The following is a 13219-nucleotide window of genomic DNA, read 5'->3' as shown; positions in this document are numbered from 1 at the left end:
AAGAAATCAAAGAGGAAATCAAAAAAATACCTAGAGACAAATGACAATGAAAACACGACTATCCAAAACCTATGGGATGCAGCAAAAGCAGTTCTGAGAGGGAAGTTTATAGCTATACAAGCCTACTTCAAGAAACAAGAAAAATCTCAAATAAACAATCTAACCTTACACCTAAAGGAACTAGAGAAAGAAGAACAAACAAAACCCAAAGTTAGCAGAATGAAAGAAATCATAAAGACAAGAGCAGATAAATGAAATAGAAACAAAGAAAACAATAGCAAAGCTCAATAAAACTAAAAGTTGGTTCTTTGAGAAGATAAACAAAATTGATAAACCATTAGCCAGACTCATCAAGAAAAAGAGCGAGAGGACTCAGATCAATAAAATTAGAAATGAAAAAGGAGAAGTTACAACAGACACCACAGAAATACAAAGCATCCTAAGAGACTACTACCAGCAACTCTATGCCAATAAAATGGAAGAAATGGACAAATTCTTAGAAAGGTATAACCTTCCAAGACTGAACCAGGAAGAAACAGAAAATATGAACAGATCAATCACAGGAAATGAAATTGAAACTCTGATTAAAATTTTCCGACAAAAGTCCAGGACCAGATGGCTTCACAGGTGAATTCTATCAAAATTTAGAGAAGAGCTAACACCCAGCCTTCTCAAACTCTTCCAAAAACTTGCAGAGGAAGGAACACTCCCAAACTGATTCTATGCGGCCACCATCACCCTGATACCAAAACGAGACAAAGATACTACAAAAAAAGAAAATTACAGACCAATATCACTGATGAATATAGATGCAAAAATACTCAACAAAATACTGCAAACAGAATGCAACAACACATTGAAAGGATCATACACCATGATCAAGTGGGATTTATCCCAGGGATGTAAGGATTCTTCAGTATGCACAAATCAATCAATGTAATACACCATATTAGTAAATTGAAGAATAAAAACAATATGATCATCTCAATAGATGCAGAAAAAGCTTTTGACAAAATTCAACACTGATTTATGATAAAAACTCTCCAGAAAGTGGGCACAGAGGGAACCTACCTCAACATAATAAAGGCCATATATGGCAAACCCACAGCAAACATCATTCTCAATGGTGAAAAATTGAAAGCGTTTCCTCTAAGATCAGGAACATGACAAGGATGTCTGCTCTCACGGCTATTATTCAACATAGTTTTGGAAGTCCTAGCCATGGCAATCAGAGAAGAAAAAGAAATAAGAGGAATACAAATTGGAAAAGAAGAAGTAAAACCATCACTGTTTGCAGATGACATGATACTATACATAGAGAATGCTAAAAATGCCACCAGAAAACTACTAGAGCTAATCAATGAATTTGGTAAAGTTGCAAGAAACAAAATTAATGCACAGAAATCTCTTGCATTCCTATACACTAATGATGAAAAATCTGAAAGAGAAATTAAGGAAAAATTCCCATTTACCATTGCAACAAAAAGAATAAAATACCTAGGAATAAACCTACCGAGGGAGACAAAAGACCTGTATGCAGAAAACTATAAGACACTGATGAAAGAAATTAAAGATGGTACCAACAGATGGAGGGATATACCATGTTCTTGGATTGGAAGAATCAACATTGTGAAATTGACTATAGTACCCAAAGCAATCTACAGATTCAATGCAATCCCTATTAAATTACCAATGGCATTTTTTACAGAACTAGAACAAATCATCTTAAAATTTGTACAGAGACACAAAAGACCCCGTATAGCGAAAGCAGTCTGGAGGGAAAAAAACGGAGCTGGAGAAATCAGACTCCCTGGCCTCAGACTCTACTACAAAGCTACAGTAATCAAGAAAATATGGTACTGGCACAAAAACAGAAACTAGATCAATGTAACAAGATAGAAAACCCAGAGATAAATCCACACAGCTATGGTCAATTAATCTATGACAAAGGAGGCAGGGATATACAATGGACAAAAGAAAGCCTCTTCAATAAATGGTGCTGGGAAAACTGGACAGCTATATGTAAAAGAATGAAATTAGAACACTCCCTAACACCATACACAAAAATAAACTCAAAATGGATTTGAGACCTAAATATAAGACTGGACACTATAAAACTCTTAGAGGAAAACATAGGAAGAACACTCTTTGACATAAATCACAGCAAGATCTTTTTTTTTTTGGTGGTACGCAGGGCTCTCACTGCTGTGGCCTCTCCTGTTGCGGAGCACAGTCTCCGGACGTGTAGGCTCAGCGGCCATGGCCCACGGGCCCAGCCGCTCCATGGCATGTGGGATCTTCCCAGACCGGGGCACGAACCCGTGTCTCCTGCATCGGCAGGTGGACTCTCAACCACCGCGCCACTAGGGAAGCCCGCAAGATCTTTTTTGATCCACCTCCTAGAGTAATGGAAATAAAAACAAAAACAAACAAATGGGATGTAATGAAACTTAAAAGCTTTTGCACAGCAAAGGAAACCATAAACAAGATGAAAAGACAACCCTCAGAATGGGAGAAAATATTTGCAAACGAGTCAACGGATAAAGGATTAATCTCCAAAATATATAAACAGCACATGCAGCTCAATATTAAAGAAACAAACGACCCAATCCAAAAATGGGCAGAAGACCTAAATAGACATTTCTCCAAAGAAGACATACAGATGGCCAAGAAGCACATGAAAAGCTGCTCAGCATCACTAATATTAGAGAAATGCAAATCAAAACTACAATGAGGTATCACCTCACACGAGTTAGAATGGGGACATCATCAGAAAATCTACAAACAACAAATGCTGGAGATGGTGTGGAGAAAAGGGAACCCTCTTGCACTGTTGGTGGGAATGTAAATTGATACAGTCACTATGGAAAACAGTATGGATGTTCCTTAAATAATGAAAAATAGAATTACCATATGATACAGCAATCCCACTACTGGGCATATACCCAGAGTAAATCATAATTCAAAAAGACACATGCACCCCAGTGTTCATTGCAGCACTATTTACAATAGCCAGGTCATGAAAGCAACCTAAATGCCCAGTGACAGACGAACAGATTAAGAAGATGTGGTACATATATACAATGGAATATTACTCAGCCATAAAAAGGAACGAAATTGGGTCTTTTGTTGAGACATGGATACAGAGTGTAGTAAGTCAGAAAGAGAAAAACAAATATCGTATATTAACATATGTATGTGGCCCGAGAACAATGGTACAGATGAATCGGTTTGCAGGGCAGAAGTTGAGACACAGATGCAGAGAACAAACATATGGACACCAAGGGGGGATAGCTGTGGGGTGGTGGGGATGGTGGTGTGATGAATTGGGCGATTGGGATTGATATGTATACACTGATGTGTATAAAATGGATGACTAATAAGAACCTGTTGTATAAAAAAATAAATAAAATAAAATTTAAAAATTTAAAAAAGAAGTATAAGAAAAATCCAATTGCAAATGCAGTTGGAGTAGATAAGAGAAATGGATATGGTTTAATAGATTTACAAGAGTTGTTTAAGTTCTTGGGAGGTTTTGCTGAGTGGAGTTATGAAATTTGTTCAGTCAGGCAGGTATTGGAAATGCTTAAAAACAAAATTCAATATGTAAATTTATACACATAATGGGAAACATGTAAGGGAGTTTAATTACTTAAATTTATTATAAACATAACTATTGATCTGAAAGAAGTTAGTCTGAGTTTTCCAATCATTAATCAGAGATCCCCCTGAAAATAATTATTCTTATTTAAATAAAAATTGCTAGGTGTATAAATTGCATAGCAAGTTATATTATGTGAGTTTAAGTATTTAAAATAAATTAGGCCTTTGCATTATTAACTTTAGTGAAGTAAATATTAATTAAAAGCACAAGATATAAATACCTTAGACATCAAAATACACTGACATTCTACAGAATAAAATCTATAGTTCTTTTCATGGTATATAGTTCTTAAGATCTCTCCTGCTCTTTTAGAGTTTTATTTTCCATATTTCCTCTTCTTACATGGTCTTCTTTTCACATATTAATACTGAATTCACTTATTCTCTGAACACTGCTTTCTTGTTTCTTCATGCTTAGCCCCTGCTGTTTGCCTTCTCTGGAATAATTCTCCCTTCTCATCATCCCCTGCTGTGGCCCTCCTTAATCTTTAAATCTTTAAGCCTCTTCTTAAACACTCCCTCCTCTGTGAAGTTATCCCAACTCCCCCAAGCTCACACAGTTGCTGCCTCCATATGTCATACATTGCTCACTACAGATATTAATCTGGATTGCTATAATTATAGAGCAATTACTTGCAGGTCTCTATTCCTACTACAAAACCATAAGCCCTTGGAATAAAGAGATTATCACTGTTAGTTAATTTATTATTATGACTGTCATTTTTAGGAAGCTATTAGAATAATTCCTGTTATGTATAGGACTTTGATTTTTTTTGGCCAAATTAACGATGTCTTAGTAATACTAAGAAACGAACGCTTATTACTAAGGTGAATTGTTTATTATCATTTTTGAAGAAGAATATAAGTTAAAAAGACTACTGGACTTGCAGTTTATTTCCTGAAACACTTGGATGAATTACAAATATTTGCAAAATGAAGGGGATCTGCATAGCACACTCATACATATACACCTGCACTTTAATGTAAACCATTTATTACTTGTAGATAATGTTTGTATGCATACATATGTTCATGGAACCAACATTATAGCATATAAATTTTAGTTTTATATAGGTCTGAATTCACCATATATAGAACATTAATATAGTCACTAAATATGAAATTGTGTTAAGAATAGGAATAACAGTGAAGAATAAAAGGAAGAAAGATGAGGGGAAGAAATAGGTGAGTGTCAAGGATAGACCCAGAACAAACTGTCACCAACTGCTCAAAAAAGTGTTCCAGGCATTGAGAAAAGCCACACAGAGAGATAAAGAGACAAACAACCACACTAGCCACAACCCAAGTCCTAGAAAAGTAAACAGAGGGAGCAGGTAAAGAAGAAAAGGAAGCTTATCAGTTGTTACAATAAGGACATCTATTCAAGAAGGCCTTTCACCATAGCTCTTTGTTTTAGTACAAACAAAGCATACAGAATTAAACAGGAAAAGCAAAATTAATTTAATGTTATGACTGTCATGTTTAGAAAGCTATTAGAGCTCTATTTCCTGACTTTTAAAGATGGGAACTGTTGACCTTTATACTTTATTCGCTATTCATGACCTTTATTCCGTGACTTTAGCTCTTAATTCTCAGTTTGATTTTTAAAGAAGAAGGAGGAAATCTAAGTGACATATAAAACTTTGTTCTATACCTGACCTTACTGAAAACGAAATCCCATAAATTTTTCTCCGGAACACGACTTCCTGTATTTAACGCATGAGAAATTATAAAACTATGACTTCTTAAAGCGAATGGACTTAGGTAAGACTGTCTGGGAGTGCATGACTGATATGGCAAGTCTCAAAATTCCAGAAAGTGTTAAGCATTTCTTTTTTTTTAATGTTCAAAAAGTGTTGAAGAAAGTGTTACTTTATTTTTTTTAACATCTTTATTGGAGTATAATTGCTTTACAATGTTGTGTTAGTTTCTGCTTTATAACAAAGTGAATCAGTTATACATATACATGTCCCCATATCTCCTCCCTCTTGCGTCTCCCTCCCTCCCACCCTCCCTATCCCACCCCTCTAGGTAGTCACAAAGCGCTGAGCTGATCTCCCTGTGCTATGCGGCTGCTTCCCACTAGCAATCTATTTTACGCTTGGTAGTGTACATATGTCCATGCCACTCTCTCACATTGTGCCAGCTTACCCTTCCCCTTCCCTGTGTCCTCAAATCCATTCTCTAGTAGGTCTGTGTCTTTGTTCCCATCTTGCCCCTAGGTTCTTCATGACCATTTTTTTTTTAAGATTCCATATATATGTATTAGCATATGGTATTTGTCTTTCTCTTTCTGACTTACTTCATTCTGTATGACAGACTCTAGGTCCATCCACCTCACGACAAATAACTCAATTTCGTTTCTTTTTATGGCTGAGTAATATTCCATTGTATATATGTGCCACATGTTCTTTATCCATTCATCTGATGATGGACACTTAGGTTGCTTCCATGTCCTGGCTATTGTAAATAGAGCTGCAATGAACATTGTGGTACATGACTCTTTTTGAATTATGGTTTTCTCAGGGTATATGCCCAGTAGTGGGATTGCTATATCATGTGGTAATTCTATTTTTCGTTATTTAAGGAACCTCCATACTGTTTTCCATAATGGCTGTATCAATTTACGCTCCCACCAACAGTGCAAGAGGGTTCCCTTTTCTCCACACCCTCTCCAGCATTTGTTGTTTGTAGATTTTCTGATGATGCCCATTCTAACTGGTGTGAGGTGATACCTCATTGTAGTTTTGATTTGCATTTCTCTAATAATTAGTGATGTTGAGCAGCTTTTCATGTGCTTCTTGGCCATCTGTATGTCTTCTTTGGAGAAATGTCTACTTAGGTCTTCTGCCCATTTTTGGATTGGGTTGTTTGTTTCTTTAATATTGAGCTGCATGTGCTGTTTATATATTTTGGAGATTAGTTCTTCATCTGTTGACTCGTTTGCAAATATTTTCTCCCATTCTGAGGGTTGTCTTTTCATCTTGTTTATGGTTTCCTTTGCTGTGCAAAAGCTTTTAAGTTTCATTATGCCCCATTTGTTTATTTTTGTTTTTATTTCCATTACTCTAGGAGGTGGATCAAAAAAGATCTTGCTGTGATTTATGTCAAAGAGTGTTCTTCCTCTTATGTCAAAGAGTGTCCGGTCTTACATTTAGGTCTCAAATCCATTTTGAGTTTATTTTTGTGTATGGTGTTAGGGAGTGTTCTAATTTCATTCTTTTTTTTTTTTTTTTTTTTTCCTTGCGGTACGGGGGCCTCTCACTGCTGTGGCCTCTCCCATTGCGGAGCACAGGCTCCGGACGCGCAGGCTCAGCGGCCATGACTCACGGGCCCAGCTGCTCCGCGGCACGTGGGATCCTCCCGGACTGGGGCACGAACCCGTGTCCCCTGCATCGGCAGGCGGACTCTCAACCACTGCGCCACCAGGGAAGCCCCTCTAATTTCATTCTTTTACATGTAGCTGTCCAGTTTTCCCAGCACCACTTATTGAAGAGGCTTTCTTTTGTCAATTGTATATTCTTGCTTCCTTTAACAAAGATAAGGTGACCATTGTGCATGGGTTTATTTATGGGCTTTCTATCCTGTTCCATTGATCTATATTTGTTTTTGTGCCAGTATTGTACTGTCTTGATTACTGTAGCTTTGTAGTATAGTCTGAAGTCAGGGAGCCTGATTCCTCTAGCTCCATTTTCCTTTCTCAAAATTGCTTTGGCTATTCGGGGTCTTTTGTGTTTCCATACAAATTGTGAAATTTTTTGTTCTAGTTTTGTGACAAATGCCAGTGGTAGTTTGATAGGGATTTGCATTGAATCTGTAGATTGCTTTGGGTAGTAAAGTCATTTTCACAATATTGATTCTTCTAATCCAAGAACATGGTATATCTCTCCATCTATTTGTATCATCTTTAATTTCTTTTATCAGTGTCTTATAATTTTCTACATACAGATATTTTGTCTCCTTAGGTAGGTTTATTCCTAGATATTATATTCTTTTTGTTGCAATGGTAAATGGGAGTGTTTTCTTAATTTCACTTTCAGATTTTTCATCATTAGTGTATAGGAATGCCAGAGATTTCTGTGCATTATTTTTGTATCCTGCTACTTTACAAAATTCATTGATTAGCTCTAGTAGGTTTCTGGCATCTTTAGGATTCTCTATGTATAGTATCATGTCATCTGCAAACAATGACAGTTTTACTTCTTCTTTTCCAGTTTGTATTCCTTTTATTTCTTTTTCTTCTCTGATTGCTGTGGCTAAAACTTCCAAATCTATGTTGAATAATAGTGGTGAGAGTGGGCAACCTTGTCTTGTTCCTGATCTTAGTGGAAATGGTTTCAGTTTTTCACCATTGAGGACAATGTTGGCTGTGGGTTTGTCATATATTGCCTTTATTATGTTGAGGAAAGTTCCCTCTATGCCTACTCTCTGGAGGGTTTTTATCATAAATGGGTTTTGAATTTTGTCGTAAGTGTTAAGCTTTTCTAACTAATAAAAAGTTTATAATGGTAAATTCTTACTTTTCCTCTAATTTTAGAGCCAGAAAAAGAAAAGTCTTACACTGACTAAGAATGACCTCAGGGTAAGAACTGCTTAACATTTCCTTTTCCAACCTTAGTCATTTCCATTATTTATTACTTCTTATTACTTCACTTTTCCTGTTTCATTACTATTAGTAACCATGTAATTTGCTTTGTATACCACAATATTCAACCACTGGTTCTGTGTTCATATGAGTGAGTTATACTGTTAAAATTATAATTAATTTTTTAAAATGGTACCAAGAAATGTGTTACCCTAAAGATATTGATTTGAACACTAAAGCTGATAAACGAGCTCCTTTGACCCATTTCAGTTCCTCTTCAGATGTCTGAGTAAAATATAAAATGGAACTAGCTGATTTCTGACCACTAGGTGGGGAAACAATACAATTTAAAATACAGCATAACTTTGGCCTTAACTACTGTCTTTTTGAAGATGTTTATTATTCGTAATTCTCACCTGCCTCCAATTCTTCACATTCTTAAAGCATACTGACCTGAAAGATATAATTACAAGTGACTTCTGGGAAGTAGGCAGGTGATAAAGGCCGGGAGATCTCCTGAAATTCTTTCTTTGATCCCAATTCCTTTTCTTGCCATAAGCAATACAGACTCTACACCCTGGGGAGAACTGTGAACCTTATCAGTCATTTATGCCTTTGGGAAGCCAGTCCCTCACCTGAGCACTAGTTCTTCGTTGTTCTAATTCTTGGTTCTAGGAATTCACTTCCTTAGTGATCTTAATAGTGTCAGGACTTTAAGTGTGGAATATACACCCATGACTCTCAAATATATATTTTTAACTGAGAACTCTCTCCCAAACTCTTCACTTCTTATACCTAATTGCCTCCTCAACATCTGCGCTTGCATGTTTAAGAGACGCCACAAGCTTAACAAAGCTGGGCTCTCCTGATCTTCCCCAGGCCCAAACTTGCTCACCTTCAGCCAATCCCATTTCGGTTGACGGACACATCAGCCTTGGAGTTACTCAGGCTCAGACCTTGGAGCCACATTGGATCCTCTTTTTATTTCATACCCCAAATCCAAATTCTGTAGTCTCTACCTTCAAAATACATCCAGAATCTGGACCTCGTACCACTTGCCCTGCACCCTCCTGGTTAGAGCCACCTCTGCACCTTGCCTGCACTTCTGCCCTATCTGCCTAACTGGTTTCCCTTCTTCAATTTTTGCCAACTGTCCCTTTTCAGACAGCTGTTAAGGTGATATTTACAAAACATAAGTGAGAACGTCGCTGCTCTGCTCTAGCTCTTCAGGATTTCCCATTTCACTTAGGATAAGAGCTGTAATCTCTATCATGACCCGCAGGGACCTGCATGAGCTGAATCTTTCCCTCCTACTCCTTCCCTTGTTCATCTACTTCAGCCCCAGCTACCTCCTTCTGAGTCCCTGGACATTCTAGGGCTCTGTTCTGTCTGTCCTCTCTGCCTGGAATGGTCTTCCTCCAGATATTAGCGTGACTAACTCCTTCACTTCCTTGAGTCTTTGCTCCAGTATAACTTCCTATAAGGGGAGTGACCCTCACCTGTCTCTTTAAAGTTGCAACACGTTGTCTCCAACCCTCACACTACACCACTAATCTGCTCTACTTTCTCCTATAGCACTTGATATTTCCTAACATGCTCTATCCTTTACTTGTTTATTATTTTTTTTCCCCTTGTGTCTCTTGCCCCCTGTTTTATGTGGGCAGGAATCTTTATTTTGTTCACTGATATTTTGTGAATTTCTATTGCAAAGGCACAAAGTAGTGGCGCAAAAAATTATTATTGGAAGGGTGGTGGTGAGAAGAAAAAGCATAGAACATACATCACTCACAATTTTACTTAAAAATCATTCCATAAATTTCCCTCTCACATGAAATATAAATTTGTGAGACTGAATATCAAGACCAATGTTACTTTCATTTCCTCTTTGTGTCTTTTCTAGCTTCCCCTCCTTGGGGGAAAGTTTCCAACCCATATATTTCTTCATTTTGGATTTTACTTGAGCTCTCTGATGGGAGCTTGAAAGCCTTACACCATACACATTTTTACTTAAAAAAAAATTGTCTTATAGATGTCCCTTGGCTTTCATTTTCTCTGTTCTCTTCATCTGACATTTAACTTTCAGATGTGCCAATTCTAGCTTATCTAGGCAATGTAACATCTAAGATTCTTGTTTCTCTCCATCTTTTTTCTGAGAGTAAGAGTAACTCTTAGATGAATCAAACTTTCTTATTAGGAGTCCTTAATAAGATGGAAATAGGGATGAGGTTAAGTTTATTGCAATTGGTGGATTTTGCTGATTTCTGATGAAAACACTATTACAAGTGAAAATTTGAACCTGGCTGGTTGGCGGGCTCTTTTCAACTTTGCACGAATTTCCTACAAAGTTGGGAAATTGACCAGCATTGGTATGATGCTGTAGTCCAGGCTACTGGTCTCTTTTTGAAATCCTTTCTTCTTTTTATAACTTTTTATTCTCCACCTTATCACAGTGGATTCTAGGGTGTAGGTTTACAGAAAAGAGTTATCATAGCAGGCCTGAAGTTGCTATTTTTAAAAGAATCTTTTATCAAGATGGGCTGTTAGTTTGTAACTGGGAACTCAGCCCCAAAAGCATTTCCTGCACTGATAGCCTAATCATAAGAATGCTTTGCTGTGCCTAGATTGTATAAACAACATGACTTACGGTGAACACCTGCTTTCCTTCTAGAAGTCTGGTATTTTGGTAGTTGCTAGGCAGAAGGTGCCTAGGTGCCAGCTTTCAGTAAAAGCTGCCTCTAAAAGGCTTTCCTGAGAAGCAACATTACACTTGTATTGCATTTTTGTACCTGGAGAAAAGAGCAGTCCTACTCTGTCCACTGCCAGGTTTAGAAGGAGAGTGTGACTGGGATAAATCTTAGCCATGAGTACCACTATGGGCTGAGTCCCGTGTGTCTTTTTAGTGGATCATCAAACACATGGGTGGTCTTGGGGACTCCCAGACAGCAGGAATAATGCCAAACCCTCCTCCTCTCCATGATTTCTTCAATCAAAGAGTTACCAGTCTTTATGCCTTAGAAATTATCAGGAATTCATGCTCAAGCTATTTACTGAAATTTCTCACTAGAATTAAACAGGATCCAGAAGCCTAACTGAAGCCAGGAGCAGGGATAGAGTCATATAATAAAATTCAAAAGTACTAAGGTCGAAATCTAATGGGTTAAATTCATCAGAGTAGGAACAAAATTAGGAAAAAGACACAGGATTTAATACATGTGCAAGGAAAGTAATTTACACAGAAATCCAGTGTATATAAGAACACCTATTAGTTATTTTAATTAAACTAATATTTATTTGACACATATTTTAGTAGGCAGATGGCTTACACTCTTATTTGGTAGCTGGTTATCATAAATTAGGATTCATAAACTCAAATGCCTGGAAGGGCATGTAGTTAACATAAATGCACAGTGCAGCTTATACAGAGGATTGTAGCCACTAAGCTGCTCTAACACCTCCTAGTTAGTTGAAGTTATGCCTTTAACCACACCCCCCCACCCAAAGCCTAATAAAGTGAAACGTAGTGGTGGCTACCCATGACAAACATGTTTTCAACCCCTGCTCTAAATTGTAATCATCAGCATGAAAGGAAAGCTGTCAACCGGATTTTGATATTAATAGATTCTATCAGAAGGATTAAGGATATTAAGTACTTTAAATGTAATGAATATCCATCTGATAGGGGATTGAAGTGAAGGAAAAACAAACGTAGCTAAATATTTTGGCATATTACTTACTTGCGGTAAAGGAGAATCATGCAAAACAATTTTCTAGCAGAGGAAACGGAAGATCTACTCTGACTTGCCAAAGGAATCTATGCTTGCCATCGTCTGGCTATTTCTTTTTAAAACATTTCATCTATCCCAATCTTCTGCTTGCTTTTTCCTCAACCAGCTATTCTGGTAAATCACGGATAAAGAGCCCGTGCATACAACCCATACAGTTCTGACATTTCTAAAACTACCATCTAAGAAAAGTGAGAGTGGGCTTGAATAAGTGTCCTAGTTTTTTAATACACAGTCAAAAATCTGACTATTCAGAGAAAACCTCCATTTTTTTACTTAAAGGAGGTTATTTAGCAGAGTGGTTAAAAGCTCACATTTTCTTTGGACTCAGACTGACATTGACTCACATTTGGAGAAGTTACTTAGCCTCTGTAAAGTTCCATTTACTCATCTGTGACAGGAGGATAACACTATCCACTCAATAAAGTTATAAGGATTATACATGTAACGTGCCTAGCACATCATAGTCAGTGAGTAAAATATGGTGGTGGTGGTGGTGATGATAATGGTGGTGATGGTGGTTGTGATAGTGGTGATGATGGCAATGATGGTGCTGGTGGTGATGATAATGATGGTGGTGGTGATGATGATAATGGTGATGGTGGTGATGGCTGTGGTGTTGGTGATGCTAATGGTGGTGATGATGTTAATGGTGGTTGTGGTGATGCTAATGGTGATGGTGGTGGTGCTGACCTGAAGAATGCTTCAGAACTTCTAAAAAGGCACTGGAAAATTTCTTCAGATGAACTCTTAAGGGGAAAACCACTGAAAAAACAGAGAAGTAAGAGTTGCTCAAAGGTATGGTGGTGTGAGAGCAGCTTGCTCAGCCATCTTTTCCCCCTGCCAACTGCTCATCTTTGTGGATCCATTAGCTTACCATGGAACCCACAGCATTCAGCCAAACATAGTTTGAAAATCCATGGCAAGAGACTGACAAAGAAATGGCAAGATAACCTTTTGCTTACTTGAGATCGAAGGGAGGTTTAATGTTTCTGGGAGGTAGACTTGGGACTGCCGATTGTGTTGGGTGAGATGCTGGCAATGGTGGCTGGCAGGCTGGATGGGATGGTGGAGGTGGTGGTAGGGAAGTTGTTGAGTAGGACGTTGAGACCTTGCTGGTACCTAAGAAGCAAAGCAAAAAATACTGTGAATTAAGACAAATCTTCAAACTATAAGAACTGGCTATTCC

General features: G+C 37.6%; 1 protein-coding gene across 1 annotated transcript in view; it reads right to left on the bottom strand.

Moving 5' to 3' along the window:
• Positions 1-13219, bottom strand: part of FYB1 (FYN binding protein 1) — a 133585-nt gene that overhangs the window by 39319 nt on the left and 81047 nt on the right. The window contains exon 3 of the mRNA XM_060009561.1: positions 12996-13152. Coding sequence (XP_059865544.1) covers positions 12996-13152 — 157 coding nt within the window. The remainder of the gene's footprint in view (positions 1-12995; positions 13153-13219) is intronic.

This window comes from Delphinus delphis, chromosome 3 (assembly GCF_949987515.2).
Source record: "Delphinus delphis chromosome 3, mDelDel1.2, whole genome shotgun sequence".
Lineage (NCBI taxonomy): Eukaryota > Metazoa > Chordata > Mammalia > Artiodactyla > Delphinidae > Delphinus > Delphinus delphis.
The sequence above is the reverse complement of the archived record's forward strand: the minus strand, read 5'-3'. Positions and strand labels throughout refer to the sequence as shown.